Source organism: Cyprinodon variegatus, unplaced genomic scaffold (genome assembly GCF_000732505.1).
Source record: "Cyprinodon variegatus isolate N-32 unplaced genomic scaffold, C_variegatus-1.0 Scaffold28, whole genome shotgun sequence".
Lineage (NCBI taxonomy): Eukaryota > Metazoa > Chordata > Actinopteri > Cyprinodontiformes > Cyprinodontidae > Cyprinodon > Cyprinodon variegatus.
The window spans coordinates 842465-864965 of NW_015150481.1; the positions used below are offsets into that span (position 1 = coordinate 842465).

At 37.3% G+C, this 22501-nt stretch overlaps 1 protein-coding gene across 9 annotated transcripts in view; it reads left to right on the top strand.

Moving 5' to 3' along the window:
- The window catches only part of kcnc2 (potassium channel, voltage gated Shaw related subfamily C, member 2), a 100143-nt gene extending 77884 nt beyond the window's left edge, over positions 1–22259 (top strand). Inside the window, exons 3-5 of one of the 9 annotated variants that reach the window (XR_001481962.1) lie at positions 2567–2749; positions 12815–13787; positions 18834–22259. Coding sequence is in view for 7 of the 9 variants with exons in the window: in XM_015397717.1 (XP_015253203.1) it covers positions 2567–2749; positions 12815–12951 (320 nt within the window). In the remaining 2 variants the exon portion in view is untranslated. Of the gene's footprint in view, positions 1–2566; positions 2750–3709; positions 3772–12814; positions 14066–18833 lie in introns of those variants that run through there. The other 8 variants (XR_001481963.1, XM_015397742.1, XM_015397766.1 and 5 more) reach the window with 8 other exon arrangements.
- The last annotated feature ends 242 nt before the right edge of the window (positions 22260–22501 follow it).

The following is a 22501-nucleotide window of genomic DNA, read 5'->3' on the forward strand; positions in this document are numbered from 1 at the left end:
CCCACAGTCCAAAAACAGGACTGTTAGGTTAATTGGTTTCTCTAAATTCTCCTTAGGTGTGAGGGTGTGCGTGAATGGTGTTTTTGTCTCTGTGTTGCCTTAAAGTTTTCAGTAGAATGCTGCTTGTGCCTATGAAAAAAAAAATTACACTTTAATTAATTTCTCTGAATAAATCTAACTTACAACTTGGATGTAATTAAGTAAATGTTAAATAATATCTTCACAACTGTTGTCTTATTTGAAAGAAAATGTGCTTGATACTGGCAAGTGAGTGTTACTTGATATTGCTGCACTCAATTTTACTTAAATTGAATGCTTATATTTTTTACATAAATATTATGAGTTTTTTCAGTGTAATATGTGTTTGCCCCCTGCCTAATTTCCTTCATTTCTTTGCATGTTTGTCACACTAAAGAATTGAAGATTCGTCAAACAAATGCAGTTTTTGTATGAAGATTTTTATTATTAAGGTAAAGAAAATCCAAACCTGCATGGCCCTATGTAGAAAAAGGGATTGGCTCCCTTTTAAGCAGAGGTGTCAAAAGTATTAATGTGTATTACTCAAGTAGAAATACATATTATACTGATGTTCCCCAAGAGTTTCAGAAAAAAAAAATCTGTTGACAAAAGTTGATCTTTTTGGAAGTTGTGTGTCCCATCACATCTGGTGTAAAAATTCATCATACCAACAGTCAAATATAGTGGTGGTAGTGTGATGGTCTGGGGCTGTTTTTCTGCTTTAGAACAAAAAGACCTGCTTTAATAAATGGAACTATGAGTTCTCTTCTCTACGATACAATCATTAAGGGGCAGTTCCTGCTATCTGTTTGTGACCTAAAGTTAAAACCATCCTGGGTTCTCCACAGAGAGACAATGATCAAAAACACACTAGTTATTCCATAGAGCTGTTTTGGAAAAACTTATTGCACCTTTTCAAACAGGACCATGTTGGTTTGGACTCTACCCAAGAATGAAAAGCTTAATTATGAAACTGCATTTTTTTTGCTTACAATTGTTGCCTCTGACTAATAAATTCATTGGATTTTCCAAAAACCTTAAGTGTGATAAAACAAAAATAAGAACCTTTTCTCATCTATGTATATAAGCCACCTAGTAAGCTGTTCAGAGGTAATGAAGTTAGTTTAGTCAGGTTCCAAGGTTTGTAAAATCATTCCTTGCTCCTTAATTTGTCAAGTGCCCTGGGGTAAAATTATATCTCTAGAATGCCTTTAGGCTGATTCCTGAGTAAATGACAAAACGCTCTACAGTTGTGTAAAATGTTGTTTGATCCCCACAGATTTGATCTGTTTTTACTTTTTTTATGTCTTACACCTAAATAGGAAAGATAATTAAACAAATTGGAATTTCAGACAAAATCTACCCTAACCAATATGACTATGTAAAAAACATATCCCCTCCCCCTTGTTGTATCATGAAGGAAGTGTGATTAATCTGAGTTTTTTGGCAGGCTAGTTAGTAGGACAAATATCTCAGTAATGTGATGTAATAGTGATAATATCTGGCAGACGATATAAAGCAGCCCGAAGATCTGTGAAGCAGCACAATCTAAACTACATGTATCAAAAAGAGAAACTGTCACTGATATTTATTAGGATAGAAACAGTTATTAGACCTTTTCAAGGCCTTTGGCCTCTAGCAAACCTAGAGTCAAGGCAGAAAAGACACGAGAACATCTAAAGCCATGCAAGCTGAAGTAAACTTCCATAAGCCAAAAAAAAGAGGAAGACTGGCCAAAACTGCAAATAACTATAGACAGAAAAAAAGAGCAAATTAAGCCATCTTCACTCTCCTGGAAAAATGAACAACAAAAATACATTAATGATCCTTAGACTCTAAAGAAATTATTCTATAGACTGAAAAGAACAAACTAGAAGTATTTTTGAAAATGGAGCATCCTAATTCTTTGTGTATAAACCCAATGTAGTTTAGTAAAGAAAGATAACACCAGCAGACAGACACAGTGGTGGCAGTGTGATGATCTGGGATGGCCATACTGCTTCAGGACTGAATGAAAACATGAAAATCAGGCTATTCTGAGGAAGAAAGTCAAGATATTGGTTCATGACTTTATGATCAGCCACCTACTTTATGTAACAGGGCAATGATCTAAGGTGCATTAAAATTCAACCTCTGAATTATGCAAAAAACAAACAAATAGTTAACGATTTAAATTAGTTTAGTTAAAGCTCAGACTTAAATACAACTGAGATGTGGAATTACTTTAACAGACCGGATCAAGCTCCAATTTTGCAAAGAGAAGTGGGTCTAAATTTCTCCACAGAGATGTAAAGGACTTATGTTGCTGACAAAGGCGGCACAATCAGTTATTCGATTTAGGAGAAAATTTGGATGGGGTTTTCCATTCTTCATTCCGAATAATATTTCTTGTATTTTTTCAAGTTATCTTTGCATCATATAGGTTTTTAAATGTCCTGACACAATTAACTGTGATAAAAATGTGGGGAAACATTACCGGTTTTATATTTAATGTGTCTAACAATACAAATGTTGGGAGAAGTGCATACTTTGGTCTGTTCTCCCACAGTTCTGTCAGCGGACTGCAGCGCTGGCAGCGACCTGAGCATGTCTCCGGAGGAGATAGTCCCCATGCGAAGGTCCAGTTCACGGGAACATGACCGCCGGAGTGGGGGGACATGCTTCCTCCTTGCTGCTAGTGACTATACGTGCCCTGCTGATGGAGGGATGAGAAAAGCAGGTAACTGCATGTGTAAGTGCCTTTTTTTATAATTCGATAAACTAGAATAAGTGCCTTGACATTAAATTGTTTTTTTAAGTGTGATCTATTTGTTAACCTCTATATTTCTGGATTAAGTATCTTTTTCTTGTATAGTCCTTTTTTTCTTAGATTCAGGCAGTTAAGCACCAAGTTGAGCTTCTATGAAGAATTGCCAAATTTGGATCAAAATTTGATAAACACACAAAATAGTGATTTAAGATCTGATAAACCCCCACATATAAAATTCTACATTAGGCTGAATTAGATAGAATTGGTTTCATAAGTGAAACTGTGTTCTTATCAAGTCAGCTGACATGATATAAGATATAATTTTTAGGGGTTGCATTACAACAGAAATATATATCGTAACACTTTTAATTAAAGGCTAATCTTTATCAACATTTCCCCTAATGTTTAAACAAAGCTTTAGATATGTAGAACATTAATGCCAAAGAACAGATTTCTTTACATTTCTTTAAGTCCAATTTATAACTTTAAATATGCAATCAAACTTATAAAGTCAGATTCAAGAAGATCAATTCCAATTTTAGTGCAATCTCTTCACAATGCCAATAGGTAAAAAATAATATATCTAAGGAAGACAATTGCATTGAGTAACTGGCTTTGCAGCCATCCCTCAAAGGAATGTTTGAAATCCCTTCTAGAAATTAGTTTTGCCTACAGGCTCTGAAGATTGTATGTAGATCCAATCTAAGGTGTTTTATTGTTTGTTTGTTTTTTATAAAAAAAGATACATAAATTCAAAAAAATACCAAAATAAGTCCAAATCAGAGCTTTTCTTCTGGCTGCTTGACTTGGATTTCTGATATATTTTGTTTATTTTTGTCTGTAAATCAGCAGCAACGTTAAATATAGATGGGGTAAAGTAAAGAGGGGGCCTTAAAATAAAGACCTTAGTAAGTATTCTCATCAGCTGATACATGTCCTTAGTGACAGGTACACCAACATCCCTGGAACGGGGAAGGATCTTTGTTCAGCACTAGTCAGCACAGGTAAAGTAACTTCTGTGTCTGCTGGAAGCAGTAGAATACATTACTAAATTCTTTTTTGCAATTCTGAGAATCAAATGTTCTCTGCAGCTGACTCAGAACTGTTGCTTGCTGCACATGCACAATTTATTCATGTTTTCTTGTTGCTTGGAAACATTTGAATAAATTTGGACCAATGTTTTTTTTTTGGGCTGTTGCCACATTCATCGCCCATTAACAGCAGGGAGATAAATTGCCAAGTATCATCTGTCTCCTAGGCGATGATACACCCAAAGTCAGTTTGATGATAGGCTTGTTTGTTTTAGTTTCATATATTTGATTGATATATCAACCAATAAAAATTATTAAATTCCAGTAATAGTTCTAAAAGACAAATTTCATCCACAGCCATGATAGACATTTTGAAAGGTGGTTAAATTTGAATAATAGCACCAATAGAAGTAGAAAAAGAAACACTCAAAATATTCAGATTAATGAAACTAAGACCCACAGATCACTGCAGATTGTCTTTCTACCTACAGTGAATATAAACAGTCTGTAAACTGAATTACGATAGCAGGTTTTTATTTAAAAAACGTTTACTTAATACGTATCTTCTGAATGTCTTGCTACCTTTACTATAATATATATCTACTTTTAAACTAGGATAAAACATTATTTAAAGTGTATACAAAATAAATAAACAAAGCTGCAATTTTGTAATTGCAAAAAGGTTTAATCTGTAAATTGATACTTTGCTAAACCAGTCGATTGTAAGTCATCCAGGATACGAGACTCCTAAGTCCTTGAACAGAAGGCAGCTCTACATATAACTTGAATGTCTTTATGCAAAAGGCTTCCTAATTCCAGAACAGGGTTAAATTGGCATAGTCAGGTTATATAACATTTTTTTCTTTAATTGACCAGTAGCACATTTCCAAAACATTGCTTGTTTTTTGCTCAGTTTGTTAGTAAATAAAGACCTTTGTCTATATTTAGACTAAACATTGAATGACTTTACGTACCATATTATGCATGTGGCTAATGGGTAAACAAGGAAGTAATGTGGCTAAGGCAGTTAGCTCCTGCCAGTGGAGATGTGAAAATAATGAAGACAAGATGCAGTGTGGAGAAAAAAAAAAAGATAGTAAAAGATTCTAAGAGGGATAAGACTCTTCAAGCGGGCACGGCAGTGGTTCAAAGGTTAAGTGTGCGACTCATGGACAGAGGCTTTGGTCCTTAATGCAGCCGTCCCAGGTTTTAGTCCCGGCATTCTGATGTTTGCTGCATGTCTTCGCCCTCTCTCTTATCCCATTTACTGCCTGTTTTCTGTCAGTAACAATAATTAGGCCATTACACTCTAAAAAAAAAAAAAAGACTCAACTTTCACCATACCCAGCTGTCGTCTTACCTCAAGGCTTTGCAGGATGGTTGAGATTTATTAAATAGCTGCGTCATTTGCCTTTCTGATAGTCTACTGTCAGCAGATAGTGAACATGACTGTTTTTGCACATCGTGCCTGGTGCATATATTCTATTTAGGGTTAAAAAGAAATATCAAAACACCATCAGGACAGACGCTTGTTGTATATAACCCTATTTTATCAGCACCAAATAATTTCTGGTCCTTCTTGAACGGGCATAAAACATGATTATGCACCTTTAAACGTGTAAGGCTTATTAACTGGAGTTAAGGTCCCTAATCGGGCTGTTAAAGCTTTAGTTTATAATGTGGGAAAGATAGTAAGATTTGAAAGTGGCCCTCACCCTCCTGCCTCCATTGAAAGCCGTGTCCTCCCACATAAACTTTTTTTAAACCTTACTTGGTGTTCTCTTGTCCTGGATGACTGACTCTTCAAAGGTTCAAATCAAACAAAGAGCTGATTGCAAAGAGAAGTGATTCACAATCAGCTAATGCTGGTTGAGTAAACAGGCTTTATAAGAATAAAAATTTACCTTCAATCAAATGTTTCACTGCTTCGGGTAAACAACAAATATTGCAGAATATATCACAAAACAACACTTTGCTTTAAAAGCAACAGTTTATTTCTTCACTGACTGACTTTATTTCTGAACAAACATTTCCTTTTTTATGTCACTTTTACTTAGAGAAATTCTTGCTAACTGCTTAACCTTAAAGAGAATTTTAGGGGAACATTTTAATGCTTTTTGGAGCTCTATAAATTACTTTAACTGATACCAATATGCCTTTCAACAATTTGGTGTAAACGGAGCGGATTATCTCATTGATTCAAAACATTGGAGGAGGCGGTGACAGAACCTTTTTGCTCAGGACATGACAGGCTAATCAAAGAGGAGAAATAGAGGAGAAATACTTTAAACCTAAAACAGCAGCAAAGAGGCAAACGCTTCAGATTTTTGGAAACAGGTCCCATAGCCTCCTGAATCAGAAGTTAAAGCTTTTGACCATAATGGCCATCATTGAATTTGCAAACCTAGGATACCATCCTTGCTTTGTAGTACAAGGGTTTCAACATCATCTTCTGGGATTAATCATTTGTAGATGAATTGTTCACAGGAAACACACCATCACCCCAATCTTTCTGATTAAATAGTTACAAAGTAGCTTTAGGACAAGAAAAGACTCAGATTAATTTCCAACTGTTATGCCTTTATAAAGAAATTAATCAAAATTCCTGCAAAGCATTGTCAGAAGATTGAGGAAGGATGCACAAACTACATGACCCAAGCCATGCCGTGCTGTGTTTAAGGACAATACTACTAAATATCAATAAAGTCTAAGAAAACTTCTAAATGTAATGAAATCAAACCAAATCTCATTCTGATTATTTCAGATTTCAAGATCATATTAATTTAAACTGAACTCAAATAGGAAAAGAGAGTGAGGGGGAAAAAAAGCTTTATGGTATTTTTACTGTTTATACTGATAAAATTAAGATTTCATCACCTTGGCAACAGGTTGTTCTCCCTGTTGCCACCACACCGACACTCATACATTAAATATCCGCCCCAATCGGTGCTGCTTGGTGCTCCATGTTGTCCTTTATTCCACTCACTCAGCTGTTTTTAAATGGCTGCGCTTTAGTTTAAAGCCTTCTCATGCGTGAAAACCAATCTAAGTGTTTGCACTATGATAATAAAGCAACCTTAGCATTAGTTGCTCCTCCTGAGAACCAGTGCCAGCTGATTGGCCTACTGCATTAATGACCTAGCTGCTTCCGCCTGCTTGTTTACTTTGCATTGAATGCGGATTTGCCAGCTCGCATCACCTTCAAGTGTAAGCCGGTGTAAAGTATAAATCTCCACATAAAAAGGGATTATATTGGGAATCATCATCACCATCAGTATGTGCCACCACCATTCATGCATATGCTGTAATATAGGATAAAGACTACATTAATATGAAAAAGGTTTGTGCTCATTTAAAATATCTGTTTGTACAGGAGCTGCATCTCTAAGCACACCTTAATATTTTTCACATTTTGACCACAAACTTCAGTGTATTTAATCAGATATTCAACTGGGTTTTTTGAAAAGACAAAAAGTATTCATATTTTTTTAAATGTAAAGAAAGAAAGCATTTTCCAAATTATTTTGTTTAGAAACTCTAATCTGAAAATTGCAGCGTGTTTTTTTTTTCAGTTCCCTTTACCCTATTGCTCCTAAATACATTTCTAAACCCCTGATTTATAAATAGAGACCACCTGTGCATTATAATCTCAATTCTACCATCTGTTTACATACTGAAAATGTGCATCCCCTCAGACACATCACACATGCTGTGAAAATATGGCAGTGACAGCATCATAACGTGGGAAATATTTACGTTTTTACTTGCAAGAGACAGGGAAGATTGTTGGAGAAAAAAAAGGAGACGTGTATAGTTAAATACAAAACAGGTTTAACAGACAAAAACTGTTAAACCTGATTTATCTGTGCAAATTCTTCCCATTGAAAAGGTGCAGCAGCTGTATATTCAGCTGTTCCATCAGGTGTGGGAGTGGCTATCAGTTCTATTAGTGTGAAACATCAGATTCCTCTAGGCCAAGCATGTCCAAAATCAGTCCTCGAGGGCCACGGTCATACAGGTTTTCAATCTTTCCAGGCTTTAGAACAGGCGATTCAGATGATTTCTGTTCAGTTAAAGCCTGTAAATCAGCTATCAATGGAAATTTGCTGTGCTGAAGCAGAGAAACCTGTAAAACCTTCAAGCTGCAGGGCAACTTTGGCCATGGAGGACCAAATTTGAGGTTTATTGCTGGTCTAACAAATTACAAAGACTTCAATCAACACAGCAACGCTATACATACAGCCAGAGATACAATGGAACGGTTTACAACCACCCAATCTGACTAAGCCTGACCTATTTTGGCCAATTATTATTTTATAGATTAGGAAAACACACCCCAAACAGCAGCCTACCCACAATTGCTATAAGATATATTGTGCAAGAAACAAAATTTACGAGTATTCAGTTAGATTTTGTATCTAAGTACCTTGCCAGTTGTTTTTTGCCGGCAAGAAGTGACAGACAACACAATGAACGTCGCTGTCGACTGCTCACAGGTCTGCAGGTGCCTGGACAGTGGGATAACTAGTTAAATTCATTATTTCTTTTATGAGTTCTTCCATTGCTCTGCTCCTAAGGCTGCTATGGATTAATTTTCCTTATCTCCACAGTTATGTGGCACTTTCCCTTGAGTCAAAATAAAAGTCAAATAAAATTGTAATAAAATACACTGAAGTTTGTGCTGGAAGTATGGCATGATGTTACTGTTACAAAGTTTCGAAGATATGAACAGTAGAACTCACTGTAGAGATTAATCTGTTTTTTTTTTATTAATTGCCAGACAAAATATTAATGATGACTGTCATTAAGTAATAACACCTACAGCTTAATTTTTCATATAATGTTTCTGACTGATTTTGTCTCCTTTTTGACTGCATTTGCTCAAACACAGCTGCTCCGGAGGTTACTTTAACTTGACTGGTTGAGTTTGGTGACCTAAACAACAATTTCCAATAGGTTAATGTTCCACTTTGTCAAAATGAACAAGGACATTAATTTGATTGAACTCATCCTTTTTCTATAACAAGTCCTTAGCATTAATCATCTCCTTCTCCTCTTGTTTTAATGTCTTAAGTTGAGAAAATTGGAGTTTATGTCAAATACTTGATGCCAATAATGGCTCGGCTAATCAACTGATGAGGAACAGGTGTGGATGGAAGCATCTAGAAGGGAGCTAGCGGAAGGAGACTGACACAAGGGAGAAACAGAGGGTAAACAAGAAATACATAGAATACAGGCGAGACAGACAGTGATTATTTAAAAGACTTTTATTGAAAGAGAGGCAGAGCTTTGGATCTGCTGTAAGATGATAATTCATGGAAGTCACTTACCTGGTTTATTAGCCAAGCTATATTAGCCGGAGAACCCCCTTAGTGTCCCCAATTCTTCAGTCCCGGATGGCAAGCATGAGTCCAAGTCAGGTCAGGGAAACAAATCCAAACAGGACGGCTCAGAGGTCCAGGAGTCCGTAGAGCGGTCAGGGATTCCGATCAAAAGAGGAACAGGCTGGTTATGGGTTCCAGGAGTCCAACCGAGAGTTCAGGCAGAACATTCAGATGGGAACAGGTAAGCACAGTGGTTGAGAGGCAGAAGAGAGCAGGATATCAGGAACAATACGGCAAGCTAAAAACCTGCTCTCTCCACTGAGCCAAGACAGAAACAGGGATAAGAGGCAGATCAGGATCAGGAAACCAGGAACACGGCGAAAACTCTAAACCCTCTCTGGCCCCCGAGAACGAGAAAATGAACTATAGCATCATCAACAACATCAATAATCTCAATGATCTGGCCCCGATAGCTTGGACTCAGCCATACATAAAGAAGCAGGAGCAGGTGAATAAGATAAGTGGTAATTGGAAACCGGGCAGTTAGACAGGTGAATGAAAGCAATTAGGCCAGCCCTTAGAGCCATGATGACTCATAGAGCCCAAATAAAACCAGAAAACAACACAAAATGGAAGCGAAACATATGAAAACTCAAAAAGAAAACTTAAACAGAACCAAAAAGTGCAAAACTCTGACATGAGTGTGGCCAGCAGGGAAAATACACATAAAGCTTGAGGAGTATCCTGAAAAGTATAATATTTTAGTATGCCTCGAAATTCTGATATTAGGCATAGATGACGATGCTGCGAGATCATGATGCCTCCTAGATGTGGGACTGAGGTATCCCTGCTGATCATTGATAGGGTTTTATGTAAAGCGTTACTGATGATTTAATTTAGATTTTACATTAAATTGTTTAAATTACTAAGACAATTGTCATATAAGACTCTGAATAATGAAAAACATTAGTTTTAAATTTTTATTTCCTTACAGGAGAGAATCCGTCAAAACCATCTCAGCCCTTATTGAAACAGGGATTGTCAAATCATGAATAAATTTGTTAAATCATTGAAAAGATCAACAAACCATGTTTAAATCATTAGAGCCCAGAGGTGGGTAGTAACTACTTACATTTACTCCGATACATTTACTTGGGTAACCTTTTGAAAAAAAAAAAAGTACTTTTAGAAGTACCTGTTCTACATTGTACTTTTTACTCTTACTATAGTAAAAATTCTAGCTACCCATCATGAATAACTTCACTTAATAAACACAAGCTAGTTTAGGCAATGATGCACCAGAAAGACACACACCTACTTATTTTTTGTACTTATGGGTTTGATATTATTTTTCATTGGCTGACTCAGCCATCTCATGAAGAGGTTGGGTAGGAATACAGTAAACAGCTTACTGTAATTTACCCTATTCTAACATACTCTATTATTTATAGTTTTATAAAAAAAAATATATAATAATGCATTTTGAAGTATTCCTTTAATATAAATTGTTATTGTGTAATTATTGTGTTGTTATTTTTTCATCTCATTCTTTGAAACATCACAATTTGCATATACATTTATATTTTATGTAAAATGTTAAATCAGATATTATGATCATGAGTAGTAAGTAGATCAGTTACTACTTAACTAAGTAGCCTTTTTACTAAATATTTGTTTTACTCTTAAGTTATTTCTTGGATTGAAACTTCTTACTTTTTTAAAGTAAAAATGTTAGGAAGTACTGCTTTTCCGACACAAGTACAAATTTTAGGTACTATGCCCATCTCAGTTAGAGCCAGATTTGCCGAATCGTGAAATCTGTTTAAGAAATTGAATAAATGAGAAACAAAGTATTGGCCCTCAAAACAAAATACAAAAAAAAAAAAAACATATCTCTGGTTTGGGCGGAAAACAAGACCTTTGAAAAAACAACAAACGGAAGCTGTGCTCTCTATTACATTTTTTTCTAAGAAATTTAGAAAAAGAGCATATCATCAGTGAAACATCTTGGCAGATGTTTGGGACACTTTTTTACTAGAGGATGAGCTTTAAATTGAGGAAAATATTAAAAAATAATAACCTGACGAATATCCAGGCCATCAGTTTGTGACCTTAAGCTCTACTGAACTTGTGTTTTGCTACAGCATATCAGCAGATCCACTTCAGAATGGGTGGAAAAAAACTAAGGCGTTGGAGTAGCCTGGTCAAAGTTCTAACTCAAATCTGATTACAGTACTTCGGTATAACCATAAAGATTATTTTTTATTAAAAAATTATTTGGCTCAAAGAAAACAATTATGCTAAAGGGAGTGAAAATAACAACTGTCTGTTATTAGTTTTAGGGAGCAATTAGTTTTTCATAAGGATAAGTTTATTTTCAAATGGCTTTTTCCATTGTTAACTGTTTTATCATCATTTGAATACTGCAATTTTGTATGCACTTAGCTACCTGAGGTGTGTGCCTTAATTACTTAAGGTAACTTAGACAGTAAAATTGCTAAACTATGATAAAATCCCAAACAAAATACAAATAAGCATTGATTTCAGCTAATTTTATGTGAAACATATGACTTTGTTTTTTTGGCATTTAAGATGTTTAATGTTATAGTGGAGGATTTTCCTGAATCTTTTAAAGAGACCCTCCTTTTCCACTTGCAAATAATAATGCACGTGCACAACCCTTTACTCGTGTTCCCTCTCGGGAGAGGGTACAAGGAACATCTTAAACGTGTGCGAGAGCTTGCACAAGCCCATTTCTCATCGTTAACGCTCTGTTTAAAAGTTAATGGTTGCATAACTCATACATGCTTACTTTCCAAAGAAGATTTCCATTTTTTCTACTATTTTAGACTCACCACCGGTAAGTGAAAATAAAGATGAGCACCTAGGACGGCCTTACATAAACATATCACCAGAATGATTGGCAATTAGGAGGACCACTTATTTTGATGATCCACCTGGAAAAAGAACATCCTCCACTATACCTTTAAAGTACAAATCAGTTGGAAATAGCTACAAGGAGGGCGAAATAGTTCTAAATTAATCAGGAGAAGAGGCGTACGTTCCTCACTGCAGAAGGCCCAAAAATAGCACTTGGATTCGTCTTTTACAGTTCCCTTTGATGCTTTTCCTCTATCATATATTGTGATTTTATTATTCAAATAAATTGATGCCATGCTCTGTTAATATTCAGACATTACAAAAAGTCTTTGCAGAGTTTTAACAAAGATAATTAAATTGACTGCTTTTTTTGTATAGAATGTCAACTCATTAATTGTAGATATTATATTTATTTGTTTCTTATTCTTAGTTTAGAAATGTCATAGCTTGTCTGGGGATACGATTATTCTCACCTAAGCATTCTATTTTTAAATCGGATTACATTAACGACATTGGTGAACAACTCATCCAGTTTGGTTATTTCTCGCTCCAGAGCAGCTGCTGTTGTAAACACCTGAGACCAGCCTTCCGGTCTCTGTCAGAAAATATTCAGTGCATGCTCTCACCATAAAGAATGTTGCTGTTGCTCTGTTTCACTCCTGTCTTCTGTCTTGTCTTGGTTCAATCGGCCGGCTCGGATTTGGATCGTTGCCTGCCTCCGTGCCTGCCTGCCTGCCTGCCTGTGTGTGTTCATGTCCTGCACAACCACCACCTTCTCCACCGACACGTTTTGTCGTCCCTCTCATCTGAAGGCTATGAGAAATCCCGGAGCTTAACCAACATTGCTGGCATAGCTGGTAACACCCTGAGGTTGTCTCCTGTGAACTCACCCTACGGATCACCCTGCCCACTACGCCGCTCTCGCTCCCCTATCCCATCCATCCTGTGAGGCCTCCAGCCCATGGTTGCTCAACATGCTCCCCCTAAAAGAACATGCTTCCTTCACATTGTGTCTGAAATCTACATAATAATGAGACTAGAACAAACATTGCTCACATTGCAGCAGAGACTAATGTTCATAGGCTGGCAATCTTAGCGGAAGGAACGTGTGTTAACATCCTTAAGTAACATGATTGTTCTGCTTTGTCACTTGGAGTTCTCTTTAGTTCAATGGCTTTGTAATTTTGGACATGCAATAAAGGAGCCCTGACTGAAGTAGCAGCCATAAACACATGGAACTATATTACTAATCAGGGATATTAGATGTCGCTATATTTAGAAAATCATCAACAAAGATGTGCTTCCAGGAACAAAAAAAAAGAGAGATGTCACAGCATTTAAAACCAGACATGACTGTAAGTTTGTTTTTATGATTTAAGTTTTATTTTGGGGTTTGAAATGTGATCGATGGGTGTAAAGACACCAAGGGTGTAGAAGTTTCAGACCGAACCAGCACAGAGAGCTGGGACTGCTCACATTTGAGCATGAATCTAATTTTGCAAATCAAACAAAGCTGGGAAAATGGCTGGAAAAAGATTGGGGATCAATATGCACATATATACTGCTTTTTTGTTTTGTTTTTCGGTTGTTGTTTTTTTTTTTTTTATGATGTTGGGTTTATGTAATAGTTTTCTTTCTTTCCACTGAGTGCCACCAAACTTGCTGTGTTTCTAATTGTTTACTGGCAGATAACTGCAAAGAGGTGGTGTTTACTGGTTTCACACAAGCAGAGAGCAGCGTTCTATCTTAATGGCTTTGGGAGACGGAAACCACCATGGCAGACAGGTAACCAACTGAGGGCACTGTGAGCATCAGCTTTCAATTCAGAAAATATTTGGGTTTATTGTTCTGTGTCTCTTTACTACAAAAAAAGTTCATGGATTATACTGGTATTTTGTTATAGACAAACTCTAGGCTTAAAAAAGTCACATGTAGCATTTATTTCATTAGATTACACCAAAATTATTAAAATCACAAGAAAATATATAATTTCAAATTAAGAGAACCAAGATGCACAAGAACTGTACTACTTCCTACTTAAGTCCCAAGCATAGCAACACAAGGGTGTCAACACTAAAGGTACACATTAATGACTAAGAGAAATGTAAACTGTTGGCTTCATAAGTAAGCAGTTTATTGCTGGAGCTGAGTGTAAAATTTAAGACACTCTGCATTCATATTAGAGTTTGAGGTTGATATTGATAAAAATCCAACACACTTACGACACTTCCATCAGATTACTAGAACACTAGATTGCGCTAAATAAGTGTCTGATACTCAAAAAATAATTAACTAAGTAGACCACAGATGGTAGCATACATATAACATGCAAATAAAAGTTGTGAAGGGCTGTTATTGTAGTTTAGATTGGGGGGCTGTCATGTTGGTTTGTATTTTTTTTTACCCACATGCAGAATCACATGGAGAACCAGTGAGTTTTAATATTTTATTTAAAAAAGCAACAAGAATCTGATTTCTAAAAATTGCAGGACGTCAGTTGAACTTTCATGTTGATCTGAGGGGAGAAAGCAGACTGATCAGGAAAGAGTTGGTTGATGACAACTGATGACTGATTGAGTTCCTTACTTGAGAGTTTGAGAGGTAGCTTGGATCTGTAGGAGTTTGATTCAGACTGTACCCCAGAGGTCCAGGAGAATGTCATGAAGTTAATGTCATGAGTTGAAAACCAAACCTTTTGTTCAGGTAAGTATTGAGAAGCAGAACTCCTTTTGCAATCACCCAGATGTGGACCGCAACAGACTGCTTCAAGGCAGAAACAATCAGGTTCCAGGCCCGTCTGCAGTGCCAAATGTGATGTTTCACAGAGGTTACTGCAATTTTTTGCTCATCAGATGAAAACAAGAGGGTGGATATCCCAGATAGGACTCAAATGGACACAGACCAGTAGCAGAGGAAGTATGACACTTATGTGCACTTTCTGCCCAAGCAACTGAGTGCTCATCAAGATGGGTGTGATGAACAGAGGCAGCGGGAGGATGCCTCAAGCTTCTGGTTAATGTGATCGGAGTTACCAAATATTTTGGGATGAAAACCTGAAATGAGAGCTTTCTTGCCCCCTAAAGAAGTACAAAACCCTTTTCAGAACAGTGAGATAAATTGCACACCCCTGTCTGACAGGATTTCACAAGGGATTCCATGAAGGCAAAAAACTTGCTTAGTCAGAACCTGAGCTGTCTCAAGGGAGGATCGAAGTTGATGAAGAGGGATGATGTAGCAGGCTTTGGAGAAGTGGACGATTATATTGAGGATGGTGATACAACCCTTAGACAACGGTAGTTGAGTAACAAAAACCAAGGTTATATGAGACCACAGACGTTTAGGAATAGGGAGTGGCTGAAGACCACTGGGAGGGTGGTGAGCTTTGTTGCAGGCATATACTGCACGGCTAGAACATAACTTTTAATATCCGTATTTATTGTAAGCCACCAGAAATTGTGTTTAAGGAGTGCAAGATTTTGGTTGATTTAAGGATGGCAGGAGGATTTAGCTGTGTGGGCCCAGTGAATAAGGTGGGACCTAATAGAAGCATAAACATAAATATGGTTCGGAGTTCCAGTGCCAGGGTCCGGTTCGAACCTCTGAGCCTCCAGAAATTGATCCTTTATTTCCCACGATAGGAGATCTCTATCACCCACACCGTAGTTTTGTTCTGCTTGAGACAAGAAAGCACATGATTGAAGTTTACTATCGTCAGAGAAAATTTGAGAAAGGACTGCACCCAACCCTATATCAGAAGCATAAAATTCAAGTAAAAGATGTTTCTCTGGATCTAGGCAAATCAGAATTGGGGAATTAATAAACCCTTTCTTGAGGTCCATAAAATACCTTTTGACTTCAGGTGACCAAATGGATGGCCTTTTGGAGAAGATAAGTCTGGTGAAGGGTTGAGTAGTTTGACTTTAGTTTTTAATCAATCTACTGTAGAAGTTGTTAAATACAAAAAAATGTAGCTGCTTGCGAGTTCAGTGAATAGGCAAATTGAGAATGGCTTTAACCTTCTCTGGATCTGTCTTCACCTGCCCGCTCTCGAGAATGTGTCCCAAAAAGAAGATTGATGTGGTATGAAACTCTCACTTCTTGGATTTGACAAAGGATGGCTTCTCTAGAAGACTTTAGGAAGCTTGACACACATGGATCTTATTTTGGAGGTCCCAGAAAAAATTAGGATGTCTTCAATGTATACAAATACAAACAAATTTGGAAAAATCTCTAAGAACATAATTCACAAGGGACTGGAAGCTGCAGGTGTGTTCGTGAGGCTGAAAGGCATTACTCGATATTAAAATGACCCAAGAGGGGTCCAGAATGTCTTCTATTTGTCTCCTTCTCTGATTCGGACCATGTGGTAATTGTATTGGAGATCCAACTTGGTGAAAAAATTTGAACCATGAACCGGTTCAAAATGTGCTGAGAGAAGATGAAGTGGATATTTATTTTTCACAATAATCTGGTGAATGCCACTGTAATCAATGCAAGGTCTTAGTGATCTCTCTTTTTTTCCCAAGAAGGTAAAAAAACAGGTCCAACAGTGGAGGTACAGGAGTGGAAAATTCCAGCAGCAAGCCACTCACTGTGTACTTGTCCATACTCTTTCACTTTCCTCTCAGAGATAAACAGGTCAAAGGAAATTTGAAATTTAAGCTCACCTTAAATTTGCTTCAGCCCTCAGCTGTAAGCAACCTCTCAATAATCTGTTTACAAAATAGATTTTTTTCCTTATCAAACGACAAAAACCTGGGGGATTGCCTGAAAACTAGTGAACATTGTAACAGGAATCCAAGACACTTTCCAATTTCACATAAGGCTTCGGTGTGGGGAAATTGGCAAAATGAAAATGAGAAGTTGCGGGATGAAATAGTTCAGGAATGGCCGTTGCGCCAGCTGTAGAGGGGGTAGACCCCGCAATAGTGGTTCTGTTAACCAGCTCCTGGAACATTTCTGTAAACTGCTCCATCTGCTAATCTTAATCGTTTTGCTGTTCAGCAGAAGAGTGGATTGACGTTGCGGTGATGAAGTCACTCGCGTCCAGTGCAAAGACCTGAGGGAGATTCTGCTAAGTCAGACTGGCCAGATGATTAGGTCATGTTTGTTTGTAGTTTTTGACCCACATGCAGAATCAGACGAAGAACAGGTGAGTTCTAAGGTTTTATTTACAAGAGCAAAAGAATCTGGAAGTCTGTTGAACATGGTTGGTCTGAGGGGAGAAAGCAGACTGATCAGGAAGGAGTTGGCTGATGACAACTGAGGTCTGATAGAGTTCTTTACTTGAAAAAAGAAGGGGTTATAGCATGGATCTGTAGGGGAATGATTCAGCGGCCTTTGCAAACTGTACCACAGAGATCCAGGAGAATGTGAGTGAGATTCAAGAGTGTTGGTTCTTGCAAGAGATGTTGTGCAGGAGAGTGAGAAGGCAGGTGATGAAGCACACAGGTAAGACCTTTACCATGAAAATTGGAGACAAACTGAGGTTCACTGGTTGTCTGACTCAATAACGGAGGCCACATTGAAGGAGAATCACAAGAAGACACATTTCAACAAGAAAGATGTGTCAGGTTTAGGTCTGGCTGGCGAATCTGAGATGATTCCTTCGCTTTCTTATATACGCTTGTCATCTTGATTGAGAAATATTCTCAGGTGTGTAGCCAAATGTGTCGGCCCAGCCACCAGCAAATATCCCCTCTGTGACAGAAAGCTCACTCACATCAGAATAACAGCAAAGTCCCAGAGACCCTAACGGGGGATTAACATTCAAAGACAGGAAATCTATTTCATGCCCTTCAATCAGGAAATATTTGACAGACTACACCACAACGAATGCATTTGGTTGCTCAACTTTTAAAAGAGCTTAAACCCTTTGAATGGGATTATCAAATGTATACAAAACAAATGCATTAGGAAAACCTGGATATAATTGTAATCAAGTCCAAATAATCAAGTCTTTAATATATAATGTAGTATCTATGCTACTATATGGTGAAACTAAATTATAGGAAATGTTCTGGTGCAAACATTCACTCAAATCCATGTTCAAAGTATTTGAAAAACTACTGAATAATAAAAAATCAGATTCAAATACTGTTCTCACACTGCGCTAGATATCTGTTTTCTTTATTGTTCCAGGCATTAATAGAATGTTCATCTACCAGCAACTTGGCTCGGAAAGATTTGTTCTAGTATAAATTTAAGTTTCCAACAATATTCAACTAAGAGCATTATGGAGGAACATTTTGGAATTTTTTGTTCCTCTGAAAGATTTGACAATTGGCCATTTGAACTAGAGGGCATTAAACATATTTGCTCAGAAGTTAGTTTGTTTTTTATAAAAACAAGAAGCACCTCTCAAACCTTATAGATATCCCTAAAATTGGAAAAATGTTTAGTGTTTTGTATTAACTAAAAAAACAGCACACTGAGGTCATATTGCTGCACCTTGATAGACATACATTGCCTCTGCAACAGGTGATGGGCAGTGGATTGAACCCTGTAGCTCTACAGTGCCTCACCCATCCCCACAGTGCATCTTTACCAGTAGCACACGGTTGCTTGGCAACTGGCTCACAGCATGATGTATCTAACACACAGCTTGGCAAAACTCGGTTAAAGAAAAAATGTTTTTCTTTTGTCTTCACTGTTTATTTATCTTCCCCACTTAAATCACTGAGGTGTATAAAAGTTTGTAGCATCTCATGTTGCTTTCTGAATCTTCACATACACATGCTCAGCCTGTGCATGACAAGGTCTTTCAGAATTCTGATGTGCAGAGATGTGTTTCTGTTTCACTGAGACCATTCATTCCTGTTTGAATGCTAGTGGGATAAGACTGTCATCAGTAATGATGACCTATTGCAGCGGGAGACCCCCTATTCGGAGCCGGGAGGCCACTGCTACAGGACAACATGGAGGAGCCTGCACACAAGCTCATGACTGACAGCAAACCCAGCTTAATGTTCTGCCAACAAGAGAGGGACTTCTTTGTAAGACAAACAAAACAAAAAAAACTTGGGAGGACTTTACTATGTTAAGCTCTCTCACATTTATTCTGACTTCTCATTTTTTTTTTCTGTTCCTGCTTTGGAATTGGAGGGGGAAAAAAATGGTCCTTAAAGAGAAACTTTATGTAATAGACATTGCTCCTGTACATTAAACAACTGCAGCACATCTGGGCCAAGTGGTTCTATCCACACATTTGTCTTTTGATGGTGAGTCAGGTATCAAGATGGATGGTATGGTAGCTACGTAGTGTCGTAACACGCGACATTTATCACGTTTCTAGCTGTGGTATCTCCTTCCCATTGCAATAAGTGTATTAAGATGTATCAGTTGAGGCACTTTGTGTTTTGAAAATGGAGCGTAATCGTACTCTGCTTAAGGTATATACAGTGTAGAGAGACATAATGTGCTAAGTTGAATAAATACAACATCACAGTCATCTCTGCCTATTTATTATTTGATAGGCCCTGTCCACACTACCACAGATATTTAAAAAGAAACAGTTTTTTTTCTTTGGGTATGCTTTCTATTCTATGCTATAGTGAGTTTTTATTGTAATGAAAAAAGTACTGATTAAACCAGTTTGGGTATAAAGATGCAAACTTTAACTTAAAATATGTGAAGTATGGATTTCAATGCCAGAAACTTCTGCATGTCACTTTTAGCCTATCACTAGTTCATACCTCACTCCAGAACTACACATAGCCTAAACCTGTTTTTCTACAACATTGTTTATTTAGATCCTAAAAGACATACTTCATTTTTTATGTTGTATTTAAGTCATTACATAAGTTATTACATTACATTTTAAAGGCTTTATTTTAGTCCCTCCAGTGAGTTTGGGCCTGCTTCAAGATCTCCAACCAGTGGGACATGGAGCAAGCTCCTTTAGTACTGTATGTACTGTATGTAGTACTGTCTTGTTCTTTCATTCGTAATCCATTTTATGGGTATAAGGTAATGGCCAGAGCTTTTAAAGGCTTGTAAATCAAAAAGTTAATTTTCTACCACAATGGAATGAAGATGCACTTGCACACATTGCGCACTCCAGTAAAGCAAGGGGCTATGTCATGTGGTCCTTTGGCCATTGGAAAGGCCATGCCAAACTGCCCTCAAGTTAGACGACATATAAAGGCTCCATCATCTTACCGCTTGTTCCCTAATGGGGTCAGCAGACTGGAGCCCGGTAGTCAATGGGCGAGAGGTCCGCCAGGCCATCCCAGGGCCACACGCAAAGACAAACAACCACGCACACTCACTTGCAATTTCGAATCAACCTAACCTGCAGGTTTTTTTGTATGAACCCAAAGAAAACCCATGCAGACACAGGGAGAACATGCAAACTCCACACAGAAAGGTCCTGGTTCCCCCTGTAATCAAACCCAGAACCCTCTTGCTGTAAGGCACTGGTGTTAACCACCACACTACCGTGCCACCCGTATAAAGGTCCATTTGAAGACTTTCATAAGGGTTCAGTATGGATGATGTCGTTAAATTACAAGAAGCCCCATTCAGTTATGTCAAACCACCGCAGGAAGGGGTGTAGATTGATTACAACGGGAACCGTGTAGCAAGGACCTTAAATCCAAATTTCTTTATCCCAATTCATGTAAAACACGATTTATCTCCTGGTGAACTGACTTATCAAAGATGTTGTTCATGATCTTTGATAAAACACATATAGCTTTACAGAAACAGCTGTTGGGAGACGCTGTAAATGGAATCATATGACCCAGTTTTCTTCTAGATAATAAGCAAATTATAAAAAAAATATAAATATCAGTTTTTCAAAACAAATATTAAACCATCGCCTATTAAAAAGGGCAAAATGACAGTTAACAATGCAAATGGATGGTTATAATTTCTGAAAAAGGCATGTCCTAGATGATGAAAAGATGGCATAACTTTGGAATTCCTTGGGAAAATAAGGACTTAATTGATTTAATATTTTCTAATCTTTATCACTTTCCTCGAGCTATATAGCTATTAAATTAAATTGTTTTAGCCTATCACTTCTTTAAACATGCTCATAATCTCCTTTCATTTTTTTTTTTTTTTTTCATGTAGCAATGTTGACAATTTTCCCAACCTATTGTTGCAATAGGTTGCTCAATCTGCTGATTGAAGAAGAAAAAAAACTCTGTTTAAAAATATCTTGTGTGGTGTAGCAGGGCCTCGGTAGATTCAGTGCTCTACTGTATGTAAATGTGAGTGTGTATGTTTATCCGTGTCCAAAATACTCTTGGTTGAAAGCTGCAGTTTGAAACACTAGATCATGGAAGACCAAGTGGACCTGATGCTAAATCTTCCAGTTAGTTTTAGCACAAACCTGAATGAGACAGAGCTCCCCCTGTGATGCAGCTGCCATTATAGAAGCCCCAACTCCCTACCCCCCTTTTTATGCATTTAGTGCTGCTCATTTCTCTCTCTTTGCAAACCAAATTTATTATTCCTCATAATCTCTGGTTGCTACAGAAGAAAAAAAAAACTGCATGACTTGATTCTTCCAAGCTTTGTTTCACCCTTAACCCCTCTGTATGGGGACGGAGCAAAAGTGTAGCATAAATTGACCACGTCCCTAAGTGGGACTTATGCGGTACACATCTGCACCGTAGCAATCCTGTGTACCCACACAATCAGATCCGATTTGCAATAAGCAAAACGAAAAAAGCACCGACCCGCACTGTGACTTCAGCAGCCAGTTAAAGCAGGAATGCAAAAGGAGAAGCGAGAAAATTAAATAAGCCCCAATACAGGCTGTTGGTAGCGACCTGCAAAGTTATAGGCTAGTTGTTGAAGTATCAGCCCGTACACACAATCCTCCTTGTGTAGTAACCACGCTGCTTTACTCTTTTGAATTGTCAAAAGAGAACCATTCTTGTGTACTTCTAAGATTATATTGTGACTTGAAAAAAAAAAAAAAAAATGTGTTTATTTTTTTGAATCCAGAACATGTATTTTTGTGTCTTACTGTTGACTACATTGCTCTGAACGGTAAAAGTCATGGTAGTCTGATGGTGTGCTTCTCCATTGTGTGTTCAAACTGTTCAAGCTTTAGATCCAAGGTTACATTTTGTACGTTTTACCGTGTGGAGAAACTCTAGTTTTAAGTGTGTATTTGTGGAGCTTTTTGTTGTCATTCTAAAATGCATGCTAAAAAAAAATGAATCACTATGTCAAACTGTACAAAAAAAGAGATGACCTACTGTATATCACGCTGTGTATAGAATTAAGGTAAATGCTATGTGACAGAATCACATAAACTATTTATCTTTTACCTGTTGGACTCTTTATTCATTTTGGGACATTGTTTTTCTTTGCAATTATAATTTTAGTTATAAAGTACTAAAATAGGTGTATAGATATATCCATGGGAGGAGACAATAGAAAAAAAATCTTTACAAGAACAAGAAACAATAAGAAGACTCACTGTTTTTTTAACACACAGAGCTCAGGTTTCACAATGCAACTTTTGTTCAATGGACATT